Source organism: Condylura cristata, unplaced genomic scaffold (assembly GCF_000260355.1).
Source record: "Condylura cristata isolate star-nosed mole 26May11 unplaced genomic scaffold, ConCri1.0 scaffold00029, whole genome shotgun sequence".
NCBI classification, from domain to species: Eukaryota; Metazoa; Chordata; class Mammalia; order Eulipotyphla; family Talpidae; genus Condylura; species Condylura cristata.
The window spans coordinates 5,952,196-5,973,837 of record NW_004567130.1 but is presented as its reverse complement, the minus strand read 5'-3'; the positions used below and the strand labels follow the sequence as shown (position 1 = coordinate 5,973,837).

Here is a 21,642-nt window from a genome sequence, read left to right as displayed (position 1 = left end):
GGGGTGGGGAGGGAAGTGCACGGGATTACGGTGATGACACACGGGTGACTTGGTGATGGGAAACCCGTGGGAATTACAATTGAGATGGAAAAAAAAAAGATGTAAAAATAAACTGTTTAAAAACAAACAAACAAAAAAAAAAACAGGGGCTTGGAGCCTCCCTAGTGGTGCAAGGGGTTAAAATGCAGCACTATGAAGCTCTCCCTAGTGACACGTAGTGACAAACTATAGGCAAACACAAAAAGAAAATCATAAAAACAAGATGGGAAAAATAACTCATCATGTCGAAGGAGTCATGTAAACCAGTAATGGCTGACTTATCAACAGAAACAATGGAAATCAGAATACAATAGTATTGCAGAGGATAAGTACTAAAAGCAAAGATTTTTGTAAGCCAAGAATTCTATATCCAACAAGGTTAACTGCCAAAAAAGAAAGTGAGTTAAAGATGTCCTCATGTAAAATAAGACTGAGAGAATTGTTGCTTTCAGACCTTTCTTATAAAAAATAGTAAAGGAAGTCCTTCAGGCTGAAAGAAATGACACCAGAGATAATTCAAATAGAGATAGAGAACTATAAAAAAAAATGTATAGGCAAAGGTAAACAATTACAAAAATCTATGTTCTCTTGACAAATTAAAGATCTAAGATTAAACAAAATTATAAAGCTGCAGTGTTAGGTTTGTAAATATGTGATGCCATATATATTACAGCAATAGCCTCATTGGAACAACTATCTTCTAATTTACCTAAATTGCATGAGTAATAATCTGAAATAGGTTATGAATTAAGAGACGTATTTTAATTTCTAGAACCACCACTAAAAACTGGGGAGGAGGAATTTAAGTCGTATATATGGGAGATATATAGTTTGTACAAAAGAAGGAAGTGAAGGAGGAATAAGAAAGATATGAGATGAAGTGAAAAACAATAGTAAAATGTTATGTGTAAATCACATTAATGTCAAAGCATTAAATACTCTGGTAAAAATACAGGGCTTGGGGTCCTCCCTGGTGGTGCAACAGGCTAGGATCAGCACTGTGGCCACAGCTGCTTTAGTGTGAGTTTGATCCCAGGCCCAGGAGGTGACTGACCCACATGACGTAGCAGATCCCTTCTGACCCGCCCGCTGCTCCCCTCAGATCTTCCTGTTCTGCTCCCTGCTCTCACTACCCCTGCACCTCTGGCCTGTACCCCAGTTCTGTATGCATAAATAAATATTTTTTTAAAAATACAGAAGCTTGGGACCTCCCTGGTGGCACAAGGGGTTAAAGCACAGCACTATGAAGCTATCCATAGTCACTGCAGCATGAATTCAAGCCCCAGTGCTGACCCACATGGCACAGCAGACTTCTGTCTCGCCCACTTCTCACTTCTCCCCTCACTAGTGTACTTCAGTTGATCTGCCTGTTCTGTTCCTCACTCTGTCCCTAATGAATCCTCTCATCCCCTGCACCTCTGGCCAGTACCCCAGTTCTTGTATGTACAAATAAATAAATCTTTATTTATCCAGGTTCATCAGCCTAGATATTTGAGAAAAATTCAATTATATGCTATCAACAAAAAACACATTTTATATTCAATAACAAGTTGAAAGGAAAAGAATAAATGGGACAGGATATGACTTGAAGTGACTATACTAATATCAGAAGAAAAGACTTTAAAAAAAATGATTACTAGAGAAAAAAAGGGATATATAGTGATAAAAGGGTTGGCACATGAAGAAAATACAGCACTATAAATATGTGTGTAGTTAACCAGAGTCTCAAAACATATGAAGCAAAAGTGAATAGAACAGGCCCTCCCTGGTGGCGCAGCGGGTTAAAGCACAGCACTAAGAATCGAAAGCCACTTCCGCAAGAGTTTGATCCCTGCCTGCCCGGGAGGTGACCACATGGCGTGGCAGACCTCTCCTGACCGGCCCGCTGCTCCCCTCAGCAGTGTACTTCGTTGATCTGCCTGTTCTGTCCCCCACTCTGTCTCTGGTGAATCCTCTCACTGCCCCTGCAACTCTGGCCTGTACCCCAGCTCTGTATGAATAAATAAATAAATCTTAAAAAAAAATGAATAGAACAGAAGGATAAATAGGTAAGTCAAGAGTTACAGGCTTCAATACCTGAATCAATAATTGATAGAACCATCAGACATAAAGACAGCAATGACAGATTGAACAATAGTAACAACTAAACCGACACAACTAACATGTAAAAAAAGCTCCACCAAACAGCAAAGAATTAAGTGTAGTGTGAGACTCTCTAAGATGTATCAGAGACTGGGTCATAGCACATATCTCAATAAATTTGAAAGTACTGAAATACTATGGTTATATAAATATGTATTATATGTAAATATAGATAAGTAGCAAAGAAATTACATTAGAAGCCAACAATAGAAAAGAAACTGATATGTCTCCAAAACCATGGAAATGAAAAGACACACTGCTGAATAATACATGGGTTAAAGAAATCACACTGGACATTAGAAAATATATGAACCTAAAATGTTTTAAATAAAAAGATAAAAGAAAACACATTTAACTAAATGAAAGCTAATATACACATATCAAAATTTATGGATGCAGCCAAAATGATATTTTGAGGGAAATGTATAACTTTAGCAGTGTTTATTAGAAAAGAAGATCTCATGTCAGTAACCCCAGCTTCTATCTTAAGAAACCACAATAACCAAAGCAAGAAGAAGGTAAGAAACAGTAAATTAAGAGTGGATATTAAGGATACAGAAAACATAAAAAACGGTAGAGAAAAAAATCAACAAAATCCAAAATTTGTCCTTTGAAAAGATCAACAAAATTGACAATGTTTTAACTATTGTGAAAGAAGGAAGGAGAAGGAAGACAGGAGAGTGGAGGGGAGAGACAGAAACACAATGACCACGATGAACCTATGAAACAGATCTGAGAGTTCAGGAATAAGTCCTTATATTTATAATTATTTTTACCATTTCTAAGGCAATTCAATGGGAGAAAGGGAGTTTGTTTTTCAATAAATGCTGCTGGAACAAGTCAATAAATGCCAAAAAAAAAAGTAGTTTTTAATTATATCTGTCACAACACCCATAAAAACTAACTAAAAATGGGTCAAATATCTAAATGTAAGCACTAAAACTATAAGCTTTCTAGAAGGCAATGGGAGAAAATCTTGGTCTGGCTCAGAGTTCTTAGATAAAACAACACAATTCATTTTTTAAAAATTGACAAATTGGACTTGAAGAAAATTAAAATATTTGAGCTTCAAAGGCATCATCTGTTGAAAATAAAAGTGAAAGGAAAAGCCACACACTGGTAGAAATATTTTAAAGAATGCATTTGGTAAAGAACTTGTGTCCAGTATATACAAAGAAATATTATTACTCAAAAAGAAGGCAAGCAGCATTACAGCATTATAAAAATGTGGGAAAGATTTGAGTACTGATTTAACCTAAAAAAAAAAAAAAGATTAATGATAATTCCTGGTAAAAAATGCAGCAAAAGTGGACCTCTCATTCAATGCAAGTAGAAATGTATAATGAAATAGCTGCTTTGAAAAATAATTTAGCAGTGTCTTAAAAAGTTGAGCATGAGAAATTAAAACACTTCTACACAAGACTGGCATGCAAATGTTCATAAAGCCATATATGAGAAGTCCATGGCCCAGATAATTCCCAATGGTGAAAAACTGAAAGCCTTCCCTTTAAGATCTGGAATAAGGCAAGGACATCCTCTACTTTTCAGTATAATTCTGGAAGCCTTAACCAGAGCAATAAAGCGAGAAAAAGACTTACAAGGAAACCATACAGGGAAGGAAGAAGTAAATCGATCACTATTTGCAGATGATATGATAATATGCCTAAAAAACCCTAAAATTTTTACAGAAAAACTAATTAAAACAAAGAAGTGAAGTAATAATAAAGTAAACTAATAAAGTAGTAAGTTACAAACTCAACACACAAAAATAAGTAGCCTTCCTGTATGCAATCAGTCTGAAAAAGAGGAAATAATAATAATAATAAATCCCACTTACAACTGTACTCAAAAAAAAATTAAATATCTGGGAATAAATTTGACAAATTAGGTGAAAGCCCCATACAAAGAAAATTATAAAACATTGTTAAAAGAAATAGAAGAAGACACAAATAAATGGAAAGACATTCCCTGCTCATGAATTGGAAGAATTAGCATCATCAAAATGGATATCCAACCAAAAGCAACTTAAAGATTTAATGCATTTCTGATACAAATCTCAATGGCATTCTTCAAAGAAATAAAACAAATATTGCTTAAGTTCATATGGAAGCACTCCTGACTAAACCTCAAATAGTCAAAGCACTCCTGACTAAGAAGAATAATAGACTTCAAACTATACTACAAAGCCATAATAATTAAAACAGCATTGTACTGGGGGAAAAGGTTACACAGACTAATGAAATCGAACTGAAAACTCAGAAATAAAGACTAATTGAAAAGTCATATGGACAGCTAATCTATGGCTAAGCATGTGCAATTGAGCAAGGGTAGTTCTCTTCAATAAATAGTGCTTGGAAAATAGGACTTCTGCAAACAAAAGAATGAGACTAGACCACTGCCTCACATCATACACAAAACCAACTCAAGTAGATAAAAGACTCGACTGTAAAACCTGAAATCATAAAATACATAGAACAAAACAGGCAAAAAACTCCATGACATACACCTCAGAAACATCTTTCAGGAATCATCTCCAGAAGCAAAGAAAATGAAGGAAAAGATAAATGTTTGGGATTACATGAAACTAAAAACTTCTATACAGCAAAAGAGACTAATTGGGAGAAAATATTTGCCTCCCCCAACTGTTACACACTGGTTTCAAAGATCTACAAAGAGTTCACACAACTCAACAAAAACTAAACAAACAAGCCAGTCAATCAATGGACAGAAGAGTTAAAATGACATTTCTCCAAAGAGGAAATGCAAATGACCAACAAGTGTATGAAAAAATGCTCAGCATCATTTAAAATCATGGAAATGCAAATCAAGACCACAATAAGACATCACCTTACACCAGTGAAAATGGCCCATATTAAACAAACAAATAAAAGAACTAGCGACAACAAATGCTGGCAAGGATGTAGAGGAAGAAGAACACTTTTATACTGCTGGTGGGAATGTAAACTGGTCAGACACTGTGGAGTTTCCTCACAATTACTAAAAATGGAGTTACCATATGACCCAACAATTCCACTCCTAGGAATTTACCCAAGGGGCACAAAAACATTAATTTGAGAGGAAACCTGAATTCCTATGTTTATTGCAGCACAATTTATAATAGCTAAGATACGGAAATAACCTAAATGCCCAGAATCAGATGAATAGGTCAATATATACGGCAACCAAAAAACATAATGTCATGCCATTTGCAGCAACATGGATGGAGCTAGAAGAGATCATGTTCAGTTAAGTAAGTCAGAAGGAAAAAAGAAAAATACCAATGGTATCATTTATAGGACAAATATAGGGAAACTGAACAAGGGATCAAAAAAAAAAAAAAAGACAAAACTAGCAGGAAACTATAAACAACTATAAACCCAAGATATACAGCAGGGGAAGGGGGCAAACTAGGGGAGGGAAAAGCACAAGAGACTACGGTGACAGTTCACAGGTTTCGTTTTTTTTTTTAAGATATATTTATTTATGCATACAGAGCTGGGGTACAAGCTAGAGGTGCAGGGGCAGTGAGAGAATTCATCAGAGTCAGAGTGGGGAGCAGAACAAGTTGATTGGCAAAGTACACTGCTGAGGGGAGCAGCGGGCGGGTCAGGAGAGGTCTGCCACGCCATGTGGGTCACCTCCCGGGCTGGGATCGAACTCATGCTGAGTGGCTTTAGCTTCTTAGTGCTGTGCTTTAACCCACTGCACCACCAAGGAGGGCTCAGTTCAGGAGGGCTCAGTTCACAGGTTTTTATGGGGATCATACATGAGAGGAGAAATCCAACACTATACAAAAATGAACACAATGTACAGAAAGGGGGGAAAATCTTTTTAATAATAAATAAAAACTGAACCATCAAAGTGTGACTCAGAGAGAATCATTATAACAATAAATCACTATATTTTTATTTATTATTAACCATCATTATTTTATCTTTTAAGTATCATGTGAAGTTTTTAAGTCTTCATTCTCTAGAAGGGTCATTAATAGCCACTGAAGACAGAGTCACCATTTTAGGCAGCAAAATAAGAATTGCCAACATATCGATCTTGGACTGTGGTACCTATGTGATTTACAGGTAACACATTAAGACCTCAAATTAATTAAATCACCTGATCCTTCTGTCAAGAGTACAGGAGTTATTTTCCTATTTGTCGATATCGACAGTGGACTTAAAGAAGAGCTAAATAACTTGCCAACTCACACCGTCAGTGAGCAGATGAGACACAGTAGGTTCTCAGGCAGCTGACTCCAGAGCCTGTGTCCTTAACCCCTTAAGCTCTCCCACTTTTGCACCTCACAACTGAGAAGATTCAACAGATGTAACAGCCTAGTGATGGAGCATAGATAAATCTTTGTCTTTGCTCTTAAGCAACATGCTCTCAGCCATCCAAGATCTCTCTGCCAAAGCATGAAAGAACTTCCTATAGCTCAGATAGCCAATGTCAGATGAAGACTAGATTTGAGTCAAACAGACCTCAGTGGTACCCCGACTCTGCCATTAATAGTTGGGTGACAGTGCCAAATAAAAGAGCATAGAGCAGCTCATGTAGAGTGTGCACCATCATGCCTGGCACATGCTGAATTTCAAAAACATACAAATAACTGGTGGAGATTCTCAGCTAATAAGGTCCTTGGCACTGTAGAGTCACATTCTAGACTCAATTTAGGAATACTTAAATGTACCTGGGAGAAACCCAACCCATGACCCCACGTCCAGAACACCCTTGGATCTAACAATTTTGCAAAGAGCTTTCTCTTCAGTGTTCAACAAGGATGAACCAGAGGGCAGGTGGGTAACACCCCACATTCAGCTGGACAGGTCAGGGAGGCAAGGTAACGAAGAGCCACACCTGGGCAATGCTTCCCCCGCTCACTCCTCAACAAGTCGTGGAATTTGGAGAATCCAAGTCTACAGAGTTGGATGCTCACCTAGGGAACCTTCTGGCTGCGGTCAGCACAGCACCTCCTCTGTGAAAGCCCACACCACGACTCCATGGCTGCCACCTTTGGGCAACTGCTATGTGCTAGACACCCTGTTATATACTAAGACATGTAGCCCAGGGGCACAAAGGGAATGGATGAACGGAATGAAGATGTCAGAAAAGGGAACTGGAACTCACATCTGACTGACTCCGAACCATTTAAACCACAAACTCTCACACACTGTTTGAATCACTCCACAAGAGTGGGGACCCTGATTCTTTCATTTGACTCTGTATTCTCAGATGTCAAAAGAATGCCTGGCACAAGGCAGAAGCTATATGAAAAAACAAATTCCCAGCAGAAAGAGACTCAAATTCAGAGGAAATTGGGTGTATCCACCAGGGTCTGAGACATTGCAAGAGTGGCTGACTTTGAAAAGATAGATTGACATCCCTTAATTGTGTTCTTCACATCGAGTCCCCGGAGATAGAGATTATGTTGGCTAAAATCAATCAACACTGTGGACACTCGGAGGAGAAGGCGGGTCCCAGGGTTTCCTCACATCAGTCAGAGACACTTGGCAACTCTTGCCTCTGCAGAAGGGACTGAAGGGAACAGCATCTGGGACAGAGCCACGGTGAGGTGACTATTTTCTCCACCCACCTGCCTGAGACTGTCCGGGTGGGCTTCCGTGTTGGTTCAGGCAACTTGAGGAATGGGTGTCAACAATGGGGTGGGGCGGGGGTGGTGGCGGGGTCAATCTGGAGACCTGAACTGGGACCTTGCTGTTGAGAAGAGGCAGCGCTATCTTGACTAGAATTACCAGATGATCAAGCAGTAAACTTTTGGTATTAACCCAGAAGAACTGAAAGCCAGGTCTTGAAGAGATATTTGTACAGCTATATTCGGAACAGCATCCTTCGCAGCAGGTAAAAATGGAAGGGAGCCAATTGCCCACCAATAGAGGAACGGCTAAGCCGCAGGCTACACACAAGCACAGCGGAGTATTACTCAGCCTTAAGGAAGGAAATTCTGACGCACACTGGGGCGTGGCCGGGCCTCGGAGGTATCACACGAAGTGCAACCCCGAGACAAATATTGGTGCTTTCACCTCTGCAAGGTGGTTAGAGGAGTAGAATCATAGAATGATGGTTTCCGGGGGTTTGGGTGGGAGGAAGAAAGAGGAGTCCGTTTACAGGGCACAGAGTTTCCGTTGTGCAGAGTTGAAAACATCCATGAAGAAGGACAGTGGCGGTGGCCGCACGAATGCAATGGACCTAACCCCTGACAGTTAGAGATGGGCCAGATGGTAAATTCTATGTCAGGTCTTACATTTGAAAAAAAGAATTTGCTCCTGCAGTCAGTAACTTTTCTTTCTTACGAGAGTATGACTATGCTTAACAACAGACGATGCTTTAATTACTCACTTAAACACTGGTGGCACAGCTCTCTTGAAAAAAAAAAAAAAAAAAACATGTCCTGAGTGTTTTATCACAATAAAAACTAAAGTCCCACGTGAGGAACAGAAGAGCCTGATTTCAGCTACCAGGGCTCCCCTCCCCTGCCTGGGTGGTGAGGACCTTATTGGCTTCTGCTGCCAAGTGGAGATCATTCCAGGCCAGGAAAGCGCTATCTTTGCAGGCTGTTTCAGGACAAGGATCTGTCACCTTTTCACACTGTGCGTGGTATTTTGTGGCGAGAGCCGCTGTGCCTGTTGTGAAAGGCATCTCCTATTTTTGATTCAGTGACAGAAAGGATCAAGCAGGTACCCACAAAATGAGAGAGCTCCGTTAGGGGAAAGTGTAGGCATCAAATGCCAGTGTTTAGGCACCACATGCCAGGCACACAGGGAACTCGGGGAGGAGGCGGCTTCACGCAGACCGAGCGTTCCCTCTGCTGCCATCTAGCGTCTAATAACAATGTTGACCTTTTCTAGCTGTCAGACTTGTCCTATTAAATCCTGAGGTCTTAACTGCTTTGCACACAGAGGCTGACAGTTTGCCCATCCGAGCACGTGTTCATGTATAATTCATAGCATATCACGTTGCCTGGCAAATGAATATTTATCAGCTTTTTCATAAGAGGCAGGATGGCGTTTCCTTTTGTTGCCACCAAAATTCTGTGCTGCAGCAAATGAAATTTGTGAGCAAATAAAAAAAAAGAAGAAGCAAAAGTCCATTCCGCTTGTAATTTTCCATTTTCTGAGGCCTCCAGTGTGTATGGAGGTGGTTTCAGTTTGGCTATGACAGAGAACTGCTGAGTCGTCCAGAATAGAAATGCTCCCATATGCTGCACCCACTGCCCCCGCAGAACTCCCCCACACCCAACTTCTGTGCGGTTTTCAACTGCAGAGGAGTCTGAGACCCTCTCTATGGCTCCATCCAGATGCTCTGAACAGGGATCCAGTTCTGGGGACCAAGGACAACGAACCCCAAATGAAAACTGGTACAGAGAGGTCGGTGGCACTAGGTCAGTTTCCTGACTTCCAAAATGAGCTGCCGCCAGGTGAATGCCCCTGCACCACCCCCAGCTGGGTCCATGTGTACCCCCTCAACCCCCTCAACCTCCTCGACAGGGAGTCAGGGGGGTCACACAGAAAGTGCCGCTTATCCACCAAAGGCAGCACACACCACAGCAGCCTGCACCCCACCACGCAACCATCTCGGAGTGTGGCTCTCTACTTCCCCCGCCCCATGACGGTCTAACAGATTCCAGGGCTGATTCCTCAGACCCACACGGGCACAGGTGGGGTTCTGCCCTGGTGACAGACCTCGACCCTGTGTGAAAGGTTGCTCTTATCTGGCCTTGAGAGATGACGACGCTGATGCCGTTGCTGACAATGCTGAGGGTCGTACTTGACAGATTGAGCACCCCTCTAATAGGTATACCACGCACATCAACTATACTAGCACAGGTAACCTCCAAAACACCGACTTGTTCCCACATTACAGACGAGGAAACTGAGGCAGAGAGAGACAGTAACTTGCTCACATAGCCACAGCTGGGGATGCAGCTGAGATGTGTTTGCTTCTAGCATCCAGTCTCTCTCAACTGCTCTCCCTGGAATCAACAAACTTCAGGCCCTGGTTGTGTGGCCTCGGGGGGAGGGGGTCGATTTATCTCTCCAAGCCTCTGCTTTCTCCTCTGTGAAAGGGCCGTCACAGCTCATGAACTGCACATCTGAAGCCAAGGGGGTCACAGGACCTTGCAAGTACTAACGAGCTGGGGAACCCCTGCCTGGTGTGGTGGTTCTCAGTAGAAAACTGTACTGACGGCTTGGCGAGGGGGAAAGTCTAGGCCCAGCCCCAGGAGTTTACACATGGAGGATGAAGCACACTGTGGAAGAAGTCTAAGCAGGGTGTGGATTCATTCACTGGACAGGTGAGTACTGGCACACTTACTGTGACCCAAGTATCCCCACGTGAGGGTGTGACCCAAGTTCACCCAGCTGATGGTGTGCATGTTTGCAGGTGACTGTGGGTCCCAGCTGTGCAGGCGACAAGAGCTCAGCTGAGGGCACGTGCTCCCCAAACACAAAGACGAGGTGACGGGCAGGAGGGGACCGTGTGAGCTTGGCGACACTGGCCCTACGGACACTGGGAGGGAAGGTGCCGCCCCAGCACCACTGCCGCTGGCCGATGCCTCCCAACGGTGTAGCCACGAGGCCGTCGTTACACCGCTTCTCAGGTGCGGATGCTTTCATGTCGCCAGGGCTCTCCAGCTGGATGCTCCTCCCGCCATTCTAGCACCTCCCCTGCCCCTCCTCAGCAGGGTTTGAAAGGGCCACTGGAGGACAGGCCACAGGCCGTGTGCTCAGCGACACTGCAGGGGTCCGGTCTGGAGCAGGGATTTCAGCCAGACCTCAAGCCACCCTCATCTCTGCCCCAAGGCCCAGCTCTCAGGTCCCAGCCCCGGGCAGCCCCAGGACGGAAGCAGCAGGGCGTCCGCGCTCGCTGCACCGGCTTCACTTGCCTTCCTCTCGTCTATCCTCTCGGTGGCCAAGGCGAGCTTCTTCATGAGCAGTGGGTCCAGCGCCTGGAACCGCCGGCGGAACTGAGCGAGCCCCATGTGGTCAGCGTAGCCTAGGGAGCGGGAGCAGGCTGAGGAATGGGGGCTCCGAAGGGCGAGCCCAAGGCAGTCCCAGCCCCCCCCCCCCGCAGCAGTCAGCTCCTGCTTCCACTTTGCACACACTTGCTGTGCAGACCCCCTTCTCAGGACCCCGTTTCCCCATCGCTAACTTAAGAAAGCGGGTTTGGGCAGCACTTCCCACATGTGACCGCCAGAACACAAGCCCCAGGAAACGCGCCACTGAAACATGAAAAAGCCCCACTCTCAGTGCCGCTGGGAGGTGGCGGTGCTGTCACCGAGGGTGCCACGGGCCTGGACGCCTGCAGGAAGGACCCTGGGTAACTTGGCTTCTCAGGCGCTTCCCTGACCTGTTGTCCTTGGGGAAAATGTTTCTTGGTTGGTTCTTATTACCCCTGCCCCACCCACACCTGTGGCAAGGCTGTGTCCCAGACACATCTAAGTCAAAGATGGAGGATGGACACAGCTGGGTGGAAACTGGCAGGGGCCTCTGGGAAGACACCACCAAAAGGCAGAGCCAGCCTTCGAAGGAATAGGCAGAGGGAGCATGGGGGCGGGGTGTGGGGTGCAGGAGCAGGTGGGGGCGCGGCTGAGCGTCTCTCTGTGTCCGACATGAGGATAGCAGTGTCCTGCTGCTACCCTCTGAGGCCTGTGCTGCCACCCATTTTATAGATGTGGAAACTGAGGCCCCTGCTGGATTCCATACCTGATATCCACAGTCACTAAGCCAGTGGTAACCTCCCTAACAGTGGGGCCAAAGATGAGCTGGGACTAGGTGCCAAAGGAGTGTCAGGTTAAATCCCAGTCCTCTGGGCCTGAACTTCGCCTGAGATGCGAGGGGCACAGTAGAGACCACTCGAGTGGCCAGAGGGGAGCCGGTCGGGTGAAATCCCACCCCTCTTTTGAGACTTTACTTCATAATAAGCCAAAGGCATAAACCTTCAGGAAGAGGGGTGGGTGATGGGTGAGTGTGCAAATCCAGGAAGCCTTCCTGGAAGAAGAGGGACTCAGGCTGGCCTGACAGATACTGACTAAACAGGGCCAAGAGGGCCAGGGGGTTACAAGCCTTTCCTTCTGGGTCTGACTTATCAAGGCTCACAGTGCTTTCCTGCCCTGATTACTACACTGACCACTCACAAGTGACCAATATTTTTGAGATTCAATTTCTTCACTTGTCAGATGAGAATAAAAAGATTTATTGTCAGATGGTCACAATGAGGATTGAATCTAATGATGATTACAGTACAAGAGGTTAACTTATATTGAGAGCCTTTCTACATCCAGATGCTTTCCTAAGTGTTATCCCCTTATTAACTCATCACCCCACTCAACAGTGGGCAAGAAAAGGAGACCTGCTCTACGGCTTGCCCAGTGCTGCCAGCACGCCGGGCTGGTCACCCGGAGCAGGGCTGTGCCACCCGGCTTAGATGTTTAATGAGTGTTTACGCTATGCCAGGCGTTCATTCTATGCCAAGGGCTCTGTGAGCACATTGTCAGCCTGTGTAACACGGAGCCAGCACATTGTACGTGCTCATGGAACAGCAATCTGTGTGCGCATTACTGTGCAGGTGTACATATACATCCACATCACACATGCACAAATCCAACATCGTGAATACTTGACATGTGCACATGCCCATGTATTGTTTCCTACACGGTGTGTAAGAGACAGAGTGATTGAAGTCACTTTACAAAAAGCAAACATAGATATGCACCAGGTCTGGGAGGCAGAAAGTGTCATATTCTACCACAGGACTAACTCCCTTCTGCGCTAGTGAACTCCAGTGTTGGGCCCCACTGAGAACGCAGAGGCAGACACTGCAGCGAGGACACCAGGCCTGATCTGGGGGGCGTGCCGACCTCAGCATGTACATGGAGGCCCCCCCAGTCAGGCCAGGGTGTCTGCCTACGCCCCATGTGTCCTGCCAGCCTGCTGGACAGAATCGATCAGCTGCTGGCCGTGACCATCTTGCTTTTCCCCTGCGACACTGTTTCTCTCCACCCGTGGTTATACAGGCAGGAGGGAAATCAATGAGACGCTCCGGGAGTGAGGGCCTCATCTTGGCTTCCAGCTGCTCCCAGCTTCTCCATCCCGTATCTCATACCCAGCTTCCTAGCAGGGGGTCCTAGGAGGAGGGGGCCGGGATCACAAGCCAGGACGCCAATGACCACAGAGACACTCAACACAGAAGCAGGTGCCTGCCTGGGCTCCCCCCCCAGCCCCAGTCACCCGTCCTCTGCAGAGAATGGCTGTTTCTGGGCCATTTCTAACTGCCAGGGAGTGAGATCTGCGTAGCAGCCTCCCGGGTCTGAGAGGCAGAGAAGAATGAGAAAGACTCAGATGCAATGCAACTCATAAGATGAGCTCGTGGTGAAGCCTCGGTCTTGCTTGCTTCCTGAAACAGCAGCCTAAAGAAAGACTTCATTCCTTTGATTAAAGCCCCTCAGCCTCCTCGTCTCCCAGCCTGTCCTCAGAGGGACCTGGTGGGCGTGCTGCCCAGTGGCTCTGCCTGCCTCATCTCCCACAGTTCCCCCTCCTTTTGAAACCCAGTCCCTAAAACTCCGTCGTTCCATGTCTCCTGGCCTTGCATGTACTGCCCTGCCTGGCTTTCCCCATCCCTCACACCCCACTGCCTAGAGGTCAGCTGCTTCTTTCAAGACCCGTTTACGAGGTCACCTGTCCTAGGAGGGGCTCCTGGGCTCCCCAGGGAATGATGAGCTTCCCGCTCTAGGCACCCAGGTACCTCCTGTTTCCCCCGACATTTGTTCCTGTCACATATCATCATCGCCTCTTTCCCCAGTGACCCCCCAAAGGTATACACTTTGGAGATATTACTCATCGTGGGACTCCCCTCTCTACCTCAATGCAGGTGCTCCTTAGGCATTTTCTGTCGCCAGGAAGAGGGTGGAGACACAGCCTTCCAGGGGCTCGCGGCTCACTCAGGTCTCTAAAGGGGCCAGACCCAGGCCCGGGTTCTGCCATGTCCCTGCTGTGTGACCCTCAGCTAATGCCTTCACCTTTCTGAGATTCTGCTCTTCTGCCTTTTTCCCCCCCCCCCCACTAAGATGGGGGTACTCAGATGTCCCTTTCACAGGGAAGCCAGGAAGCAGAGACGGAGATAGGCTGGCACACGGTGGTGGCTGTCCCAGGAGTCAACAAGAGGCTGCATTCCCTGGTGCCTCTTACCTGTCCTGTGCAGTCTCAGAGCCTCCAGGATGTGGGACCCTGCAAGCTGGACCCTCAGTGCTGGGATGTCCAAGGGCAGGGCGCCCCTGGCCCCAGGCCTGTCTCCACCAGGCTGCAGTGGCATCGCAGACCCCTGCCCGCTCCTGCTGTCCTCCCTTGGGCTGGGCACCAGGCAGTGGATGAAGTATAATTGAGACCGTCTGATCATGCTGATCAACGCATCCTAGGGCCAAGAGGAGAAGGGGTCAGTGCTTGCTGTTTTGGGGTGAGTCACACGGAGGACTGGAAACCCCCCAAGCGTATATTCATCTAGCTTGGGCATCTTTGGGGGTGAGGACTTCTCATCTACAGCTTGATTTGCATTTATGAGAAATAAGTGCTTGTTCGAACAGATGGGGAAACTGAGGCCGAGGGAAGCCAAGTGAGTTACACAGCCACTGGCACAAGAGGAGGATGGAGCCCAGGGCCCCAAAGCAGGATTCTCCAGGGTAATAATGCTACGTGCGTTTCTGAAACATCCTTGCCACATCCCAGCCTTCCGGGCTCAGCCTACCACTGACTGAAGCATTTGTTGGGATGATGTGTCTCGGGAACACAGCACAGCCCGTGCTGGCTCCCGCTGCCTGCACCAGGAGAGCCCGGTGACATGGGAGGCGCCGAGGCAGGCAGGGCCGGGCTGGCTGTGATCTCTGTCACCTTGGTCAGGGCATTCGTGCTGGGGCAGCACACAGCCGAGACGACCGCCTTCCACTCACCATCTGTAGCTTGATCTGGGAGCACGGGGCTTTCCTCTTCACCGCGGCAAAGCTGCTGGCAAACGCCCTCCTCACAGCGCAGTTTCTCTGCAGAGCCTGCTGGGAGCTGCCCTCCAGGCCCGCCACGGCCCGGCACACGGGGGGCAACTTGGCTCGGGACTGGAACAGGAGTCTCAGGTCCTCCCTGGCAGGTAGGAGGGAAACGAGGGGCTCTAGGGGGTTCTTGAGGAACACTCGCCTCACGTGGGGATGAAGGGGATCGGCTTTGTCTGCTTCCTGCCAATCTGCCTCTGGAAGTGCCCTCGAGTCGCTACCCCTCTGTTCTCAGCCCCTCTATCAGGTGAGCCACTGTTCCGTGACAAGTGCCAGCTCCATCCTCCAGGCCCCTCCCCCCTCACCTGACAGCATTTCTCCTTGTATTAAATATACGAGTCTGAGAGAACTCTACTATCGGCACTTTCTCAGAGGGCAAAGTCACCATGGTTACCCCTGGAATGGCTCTGAAACACAGGTGTGCCTTGCTGTGTGTTCCCTGCGAGAATGACTCACAGCGGCAGGCCCTGCGACAGTGAGGCGTGAAATGCCGCCTGGCACCAGCCTGGCACCAGCAGTGGGTGATGCCCTCCTCCCCTCCACACCCCTGACAGGTATGTTCTGACATGAAAGAACAAGGTTGGGGTTCCTTGAAAGTTTGCTCAGTTACGCCTGCGCTGGCCTGCTCTCTTGTAGGGGCAAGAGAGGACTAAGAAGGCCAGAGACCCTGCTGTGCGCCAGGACGAGACAGAGGTGACAAGGCCGGGACGAGGACTTGGCCCAGGTGCCCCGGCGTCCCCAGCTGCCCTCTGGCTGCTCGGCAACCTTCCTTTTGCTCCATCCTCTGGCTTGTCCTCTCAGCAGGAGCCAGCAGGCCCTCCTGCATACGGGCTTCCCACCAACTCTGCCCATAATATCCTAGGGGCTCATCCAAGGGGCACTGACACAAGTTGCATCCTGGCAAAGCCACTGGGTTGTCTTGTGATCAAAGGAGCACCTGGGCCTCGGTTTTCACATCTGTAAAATGGGGCTAAGGACGCGTTGCTATTGTAGGGACCGGTGAGATACTGAGAAAGCATTTATCCTCGTGCTGGACACAAAGCAGAGCGGGTGGCCAGTAAAGATGCCTTCTCCGCTCTCATGCCCCCTGGGGCTCTCGTTTTCTCTTCTTATCTCCAAGCTCTGCTCCTGCAGGATTCCAGTACTGAAATTGGACACTCAGCAGATATGCCTGCGCGCGCACACACATACACACACACACTCTCTCTGCCCATTAACTCTGCACTGCAAGCATTAATGTGGCAGCCCTCTGCCAACACTTCTGAGAAGCACAGTCAGGGGGTACAGTGAGCTTTTTTATGCTGCAAAACGTTGTCATTTCGGTTTTACAACCCCCTGGTTCTAGGATGTCCATAAAAGTTCCAGTCACATCATCTCTCAGACACTTAATGAAAGGCAAAGAGCCAAAAGCAGAAGTGGCAGCTCTGCAGCCTTTGTACCAGCTCCCGCGAGGCCAGCGTTTCTCCTCAGCTGGACCCTACCGCCGAGAGCCGCAGCACAGTGGCTTGGGGCCTGTTTCCTTAGGGCAGGTGGGACTCCTGGCCGGGCCCTCACCTGCCGGCTGGCTGGGGACCCCACAGCGCCTCCCCCACCCTGGCCCGTCCCCAGCCCTGTCCAGGCTCACCGTTTCGACTGCTGAAGGACCTGGGGGGCGTCTAGGGCCGAGAGGTTGGGCCTGGCCTTGTGCAGCCAGCCAGAGAGGTCGTAGCGCACCGGGTCCTGCCCCAGCTGGTGGGCGATCTCACACTGGAGGGGCTGCTCGCAGGTCCGGAGTGCTGGGCTCCCTGCAAGCATATAGGGCGTGAAGGCTGGGGTCTGGCGGGAGCCTCCTGCAGTCGCCGGGCGCAAGCGAAACACCCTGCTTCCACTGCAGTGTGTCTCCAGGGAGCCGAAGCAAATGATTCTGGACACCCACATTTCCCCCATTTTGTGTATTTGTGCACATTATTTCCAAGGAGGAGCGTGGTCCTCCTTGCTTTCGGAAGTCTCCAAACATCATCCACTCAGACGACCGTCATGATCTGTGCCACAGCCATGGACCATCTGTACGTGGGCCATTTGCATCATGTTTTCTTCAAACACACTCCATGTTTACAGGTAAATCCTTTTCCAAAGAAGCACGCCACTGCATGTGTGGCTATGTGCAAGCGCTTTATTTTCTAGCGTTTATGGAAACAAATACCTAATTATTGAATTTTCAAAATATTTATTCTCGCGTGACCTAAAATCATATTGAATAGCATCAGCTAAATAAACGCACAAAATACTCTTAGGAGATCTCTGACAAGCACATGGTTGCCAGGAACAGCAGGAGAAGCAAATGGGCTCACAGCCGGAGAAGATCTGGGTTCAGAACCTGACTCTACCACTCAGGTCGCTGAGCTCTGGGCCTCGGGCTTCTCCTTCACAAAATTAAAAAATACACACACCGGGCCCTCCCTGGTGGTGGGACAGGTTAAAGCACAACACTATGAACTATCGCAGCCACTGCAGCCCAAATTCAATCCCTGGCCAGGGAGCTGACCCACAGGGCGCAGCAGACCTCTCCTGACCCGCCCACTGCTCCCCTCACCAGTGTATTTCGGTTGATCCACCCGTTCTGCTCCCCACTCTGTCCCTGGGGAGTCCTCTCACCTCCCACACCTCAAGCCTATACCACAGTTCTTCTATATGTAAATAAATAAAATATTTAAAAATATATACAGACCCCCGGGGGGAGCCAGGCCTAACAGGGATGGTGTTTGTAAGAATTTGTGTGTCGTGCTGGTACACAGTGGTTGGGAGGGGTCATGATCATCTCTTGAACTTAACATTTTGCTGGTGTTCTGGGGTCACATGTGCTCAGCATCATGGCCCATGAAGAGTTAGGGAGGGAGGGAGGGGAAGGGGGGAGTGAGTAACTGAGTGCCTGGTCATGTATGATAACACTAACTGTAGTGCTTTCAGGCTGAGCAACAGCTCCAGACCAGATTTTAGCAATGGTAGAGCAGACACAAGTTCTTGTGCCGATTCCGAATGATCTTCCCAGGTTTTCCTTCCGCTACTGTCCATCAGCCTGCACGTATGTAGGTCTTGAGTCCTTCCCCAAAGCCATAATTCGCCACCTCTGCACTGCAGGGGTCTAGGCAATCGGGACCTGTCTTTCCTGGCACTCTGTGTGAAATAAGCACAGTCTGAATGTCTGCAAGCTTCCTGTGAGGACAGAACGTGGCCGCTGCCATCTGTATGGCCAACTGGAGTCTTCTGTGCCCTTCCCCAAGTGCCTTCGTGTTCTGGATAACCGAAGCTCCAGGCAGATGATACTTCTGGTGTGGTGCAGAGTCACGGCACCAAAAGCATCCTGGGAGCCCTTGAGAGCCGTCTGACCCCTGTCTTCAGCAGACCTGCTTCCAGGGAGAGGAGAGCATCCCCTGGGCAGCGAGGTGCCGAGGCACATGCCTGGCTCCACCACCTGTGTCCTTCCTGGCTCTGCTCTGACAGGCTATTCAGCGTGTTGTTCCCATGGAGGCCCAGGGATCTGCCTGCCTGGCTGCCTCCTTCCGCCAGAAGGGTAGGGCACTCACCCATCGTCCTGTCCAGCAGCTGGCACAGAGCTGGGCTGTATGAGAACCCAAAGCATTTAGGAATAGGCTGGAGACCAAGGCAAGAGAGAAGGAAGATGGTCAAGTTTAAATCCTGGCAGCCTCTGCTGGACATGCCATCCGGGCCCACTTTGGTCTGGGATGTGAATGCAGCAGGCTTGGTTTATGGAAGGTGACACTGAGGTCTAGAGCCCACAGGCAGCTTGGCTACTGTTGATTACCCTGTCAGAGCAGAGCCAGGAAGGGCACAGCTCTGCCATCCAGCAGACGGCCCCGTGGCCTGAGACACCAGTTCAGGCAAACAGCTCCCAGGACACAGGCCTGCTACTTCTCTCATTTTCCCGCTGCCCAGAGGGGCCATGCCCCAGGCTTGCTCTTCCTGACATGTCTCAGAAGCCCCTCAGAAACCCCACTTCACCCAGCAAATCTCTTCCAGGGCTCTAACACCATTAGCCTTCCCCCCGAGTCTTCCCCTCAGACTGGAGGAGGGTCTTCTGTGCACCCTGCTGCCCCTGCGTTTACTACCTATGGTTACAGGGTAAATGCCTGTGCCCTGACTGCCCCTGGGCCTGGGCTTGGCAAAGGTGCCCCACTGGGCCTGCTACCCAGTAACCGTGCCTTTGGTGAGAGGTAACAGGGAGCAGTGGAGTGCAAGGTTGGCCAGAAAGCCCCCGTGTTGCTCTGCTTGATTGAATGTTCTCATTAGCTCAGAGCCAATCAGAAAGCCCTAGAGGCAAAGGATCTCTCTCTCTCTTTTTTTTTTTAACTCAAATGTCTGACTTAATGGAACAGTTTCAGTGGGTCCTGGACAAAGGATATAACGGAGTATCTCCCCCAGAATCAAGAGCCTTCGTGTGAAGAGAGGGGTTCACCAATCCCAAGGCCTTCGCTTCTGCCCAGCTGGGCCTTACAAAACGCTCTGCTTCTAACCCAGTGTTCTGTCTCTCACTGGCCTCTCAGAATCCAGAAATCCATCTGAGTGCGGCTAACCCCACCCTCCATCGCTACCTGTTACCTCTTGCCAGGGTCTGGGGCACCTTTGCCAAGCCCAGACTGACCACTGAGCTTTTCCAGCTCATCTGTTCTGTCTCAGGGTCTAGCACTCTCTCCACTTTGTGCCAGGCAGCTCCAGGGCTGCACACACAGCAGGGGAACCAGGCCCTGCCTTCATGGCACCCACATTCCCCACAGCAAGAATGTGGCGTCCAGCGGCCATGACTGCAAATGGAGGAGAGGACAGTAGAAGAAGGAGAGAGGTGCGGGTGGCCAGGCCCGACCCCAGAGACCAGAGGAGGTGATGGAGCAAGTCACATGGAACCTCACTCCAGGAAAAAGGAACCATCGATGTGAGGGCCGTGAGGTGGGAGGTGGGACAGACAACAGAATGGAATGGAGCCAGCGGCAGATACCACGGAGGTCCACTGTGTCCCAGGCACTAGGGAGACAGCCGAGAAGACAACAGAGCTGCACCCTAAGCCCTACAGGGGTGCCCAGGGTAATGCAGGAGACTCAGCAAGTAAAGCAAATAAAATTCCAAGCATTCCAGAACTGAAAGGGCCCTGAAGGAAATGCCCAGGGAATCGGGGACAGGCCAGCCTGGCCACAGAGGGCCCTCAGACAGGGTCAGCTAGGTCTCTGGGAAGAAGGCCACTGGGCAGAGAGGTGGAGAGGAGGATGGATAGATGTTTCTGGACACTCTGGCTCTCCGTCCCCACCCGCCCCTGGGGCAGGTTGCCATGTCTGCCATTTCAGGGACACGGAGGTGACTTCCTAGAAGTCACACACACTGCAATTAAGTAGTGCAGCAGTAAACAGCCCAGGTCCAAAGGAGGGTCCAAAGTCTGGATGAATTGTTAACAGTTCTGCCTCTTGGTTTCTTCAGGATTTTGGTAGGGTTCCTCCTCCACCCCGTTCTCCTAAAGACTATTCCTGAGCCTCTGAGACATTCCTAGAAGACGGGAGCCACTTCTGTGGCCTGAAGAGGGTGGCAGGTCTTCTGGTCTCAACAGTGAGACCTCTCGGGCGGGGCCAGCTCACACAGCCCATCGCAGCCGACAGCTCACACAGCCCACTGTGGCCGACAGCTGCCTGGCTGCTCTGAGACCTCAGCTACCCCACTCAAGGTGGGGTGCAGTGCACCCTACGATGTCTAGCTCAGACTAAGGGCTCCACAAATGACAGTTTCCTCCTGCCCCCATCCTCCTTCACCAGCTGGCGAAGGGGCAAATGTGCTTCAGCGAACAGAGGTGACCTCTGGAGAAACGGGTGGTCATCACCAGGACCCCTCCAGAGCGACGGCGGCCCAAGGTGCCTTTATCACTTTTCCAGGCACAGCCACTTTGATTGAAAGGGCTCCTTCCCCAGGAAATAATATAAAAAATGTATTTGGCATAACAGCGTTAGATCAAACGCTGTTGGTATAACTGTCAGTTCATTTGCTAGGGCTGTCATCATAGAGGACCACAGGCTGGAGGCTTAAATAAGAGAAATTCACTTCCCCCGCCTCTGGAGGCGGGCAGCGCAGGAGCCAGGGCAGGCTTGACTTCGCCTCGGCCGCGCCGGCCTCTCCTCTGTGCTCACCTGAGCCCGAACCTCTTCCTGGAGGACACTGATCACAGCGAATGAGGAGCCACCTATCTTCACATACAGATACGCTCCAAGGGACTGGAGGCTGAGATGGGGAGGGGTGGGATGGAGGCAAGGTGCGGAGACACAACTCAGGCCAGAACTTAATTCTAACTATACGTACATACGTATTACACATTCTGTTTGACCTACGGCTCATTTTGCCCCCCTGTTGCTCTTAACAAAAATTAAAACATCCCCACAACG

At 48.9% G+C, this 21,642-nt stretch overlaps 1 protein-coding gene across 1 annotated transcript in view; it reads right to left on the bottom strand.

Annotated features, from left to right (window-relative positions):
* The window catches only part of MYO18B (myosin XVIIIB), a 230,720-nt gene that overhangs the window by 145,509 nt on the left and 63,569 nt on the right, over positions 1–21,642 (bottom strand). Inside the window, exons 17-20 of the mRNA XM_004690853.1 lie at positions 16,854–17,013; positions 15,137–15,320; positions 14,382–14,604; positions 11,081–11,190 (exon numbers count right to left, since the gene is read on the bottom strand). Coding sequence (XP_004690910.1) covers positions 11,081–11,190; positions 14,382–14,604; positions 15,137–15,320; positions 16,854–17,013 — 677 coding nt within the window. The remainder of the gene's footprint in view (positions 1–11,080; positions 11,191–14,381; positions 14,605–15,136; positions 15,321–16,853; positions 17,014–21,642) is intronic.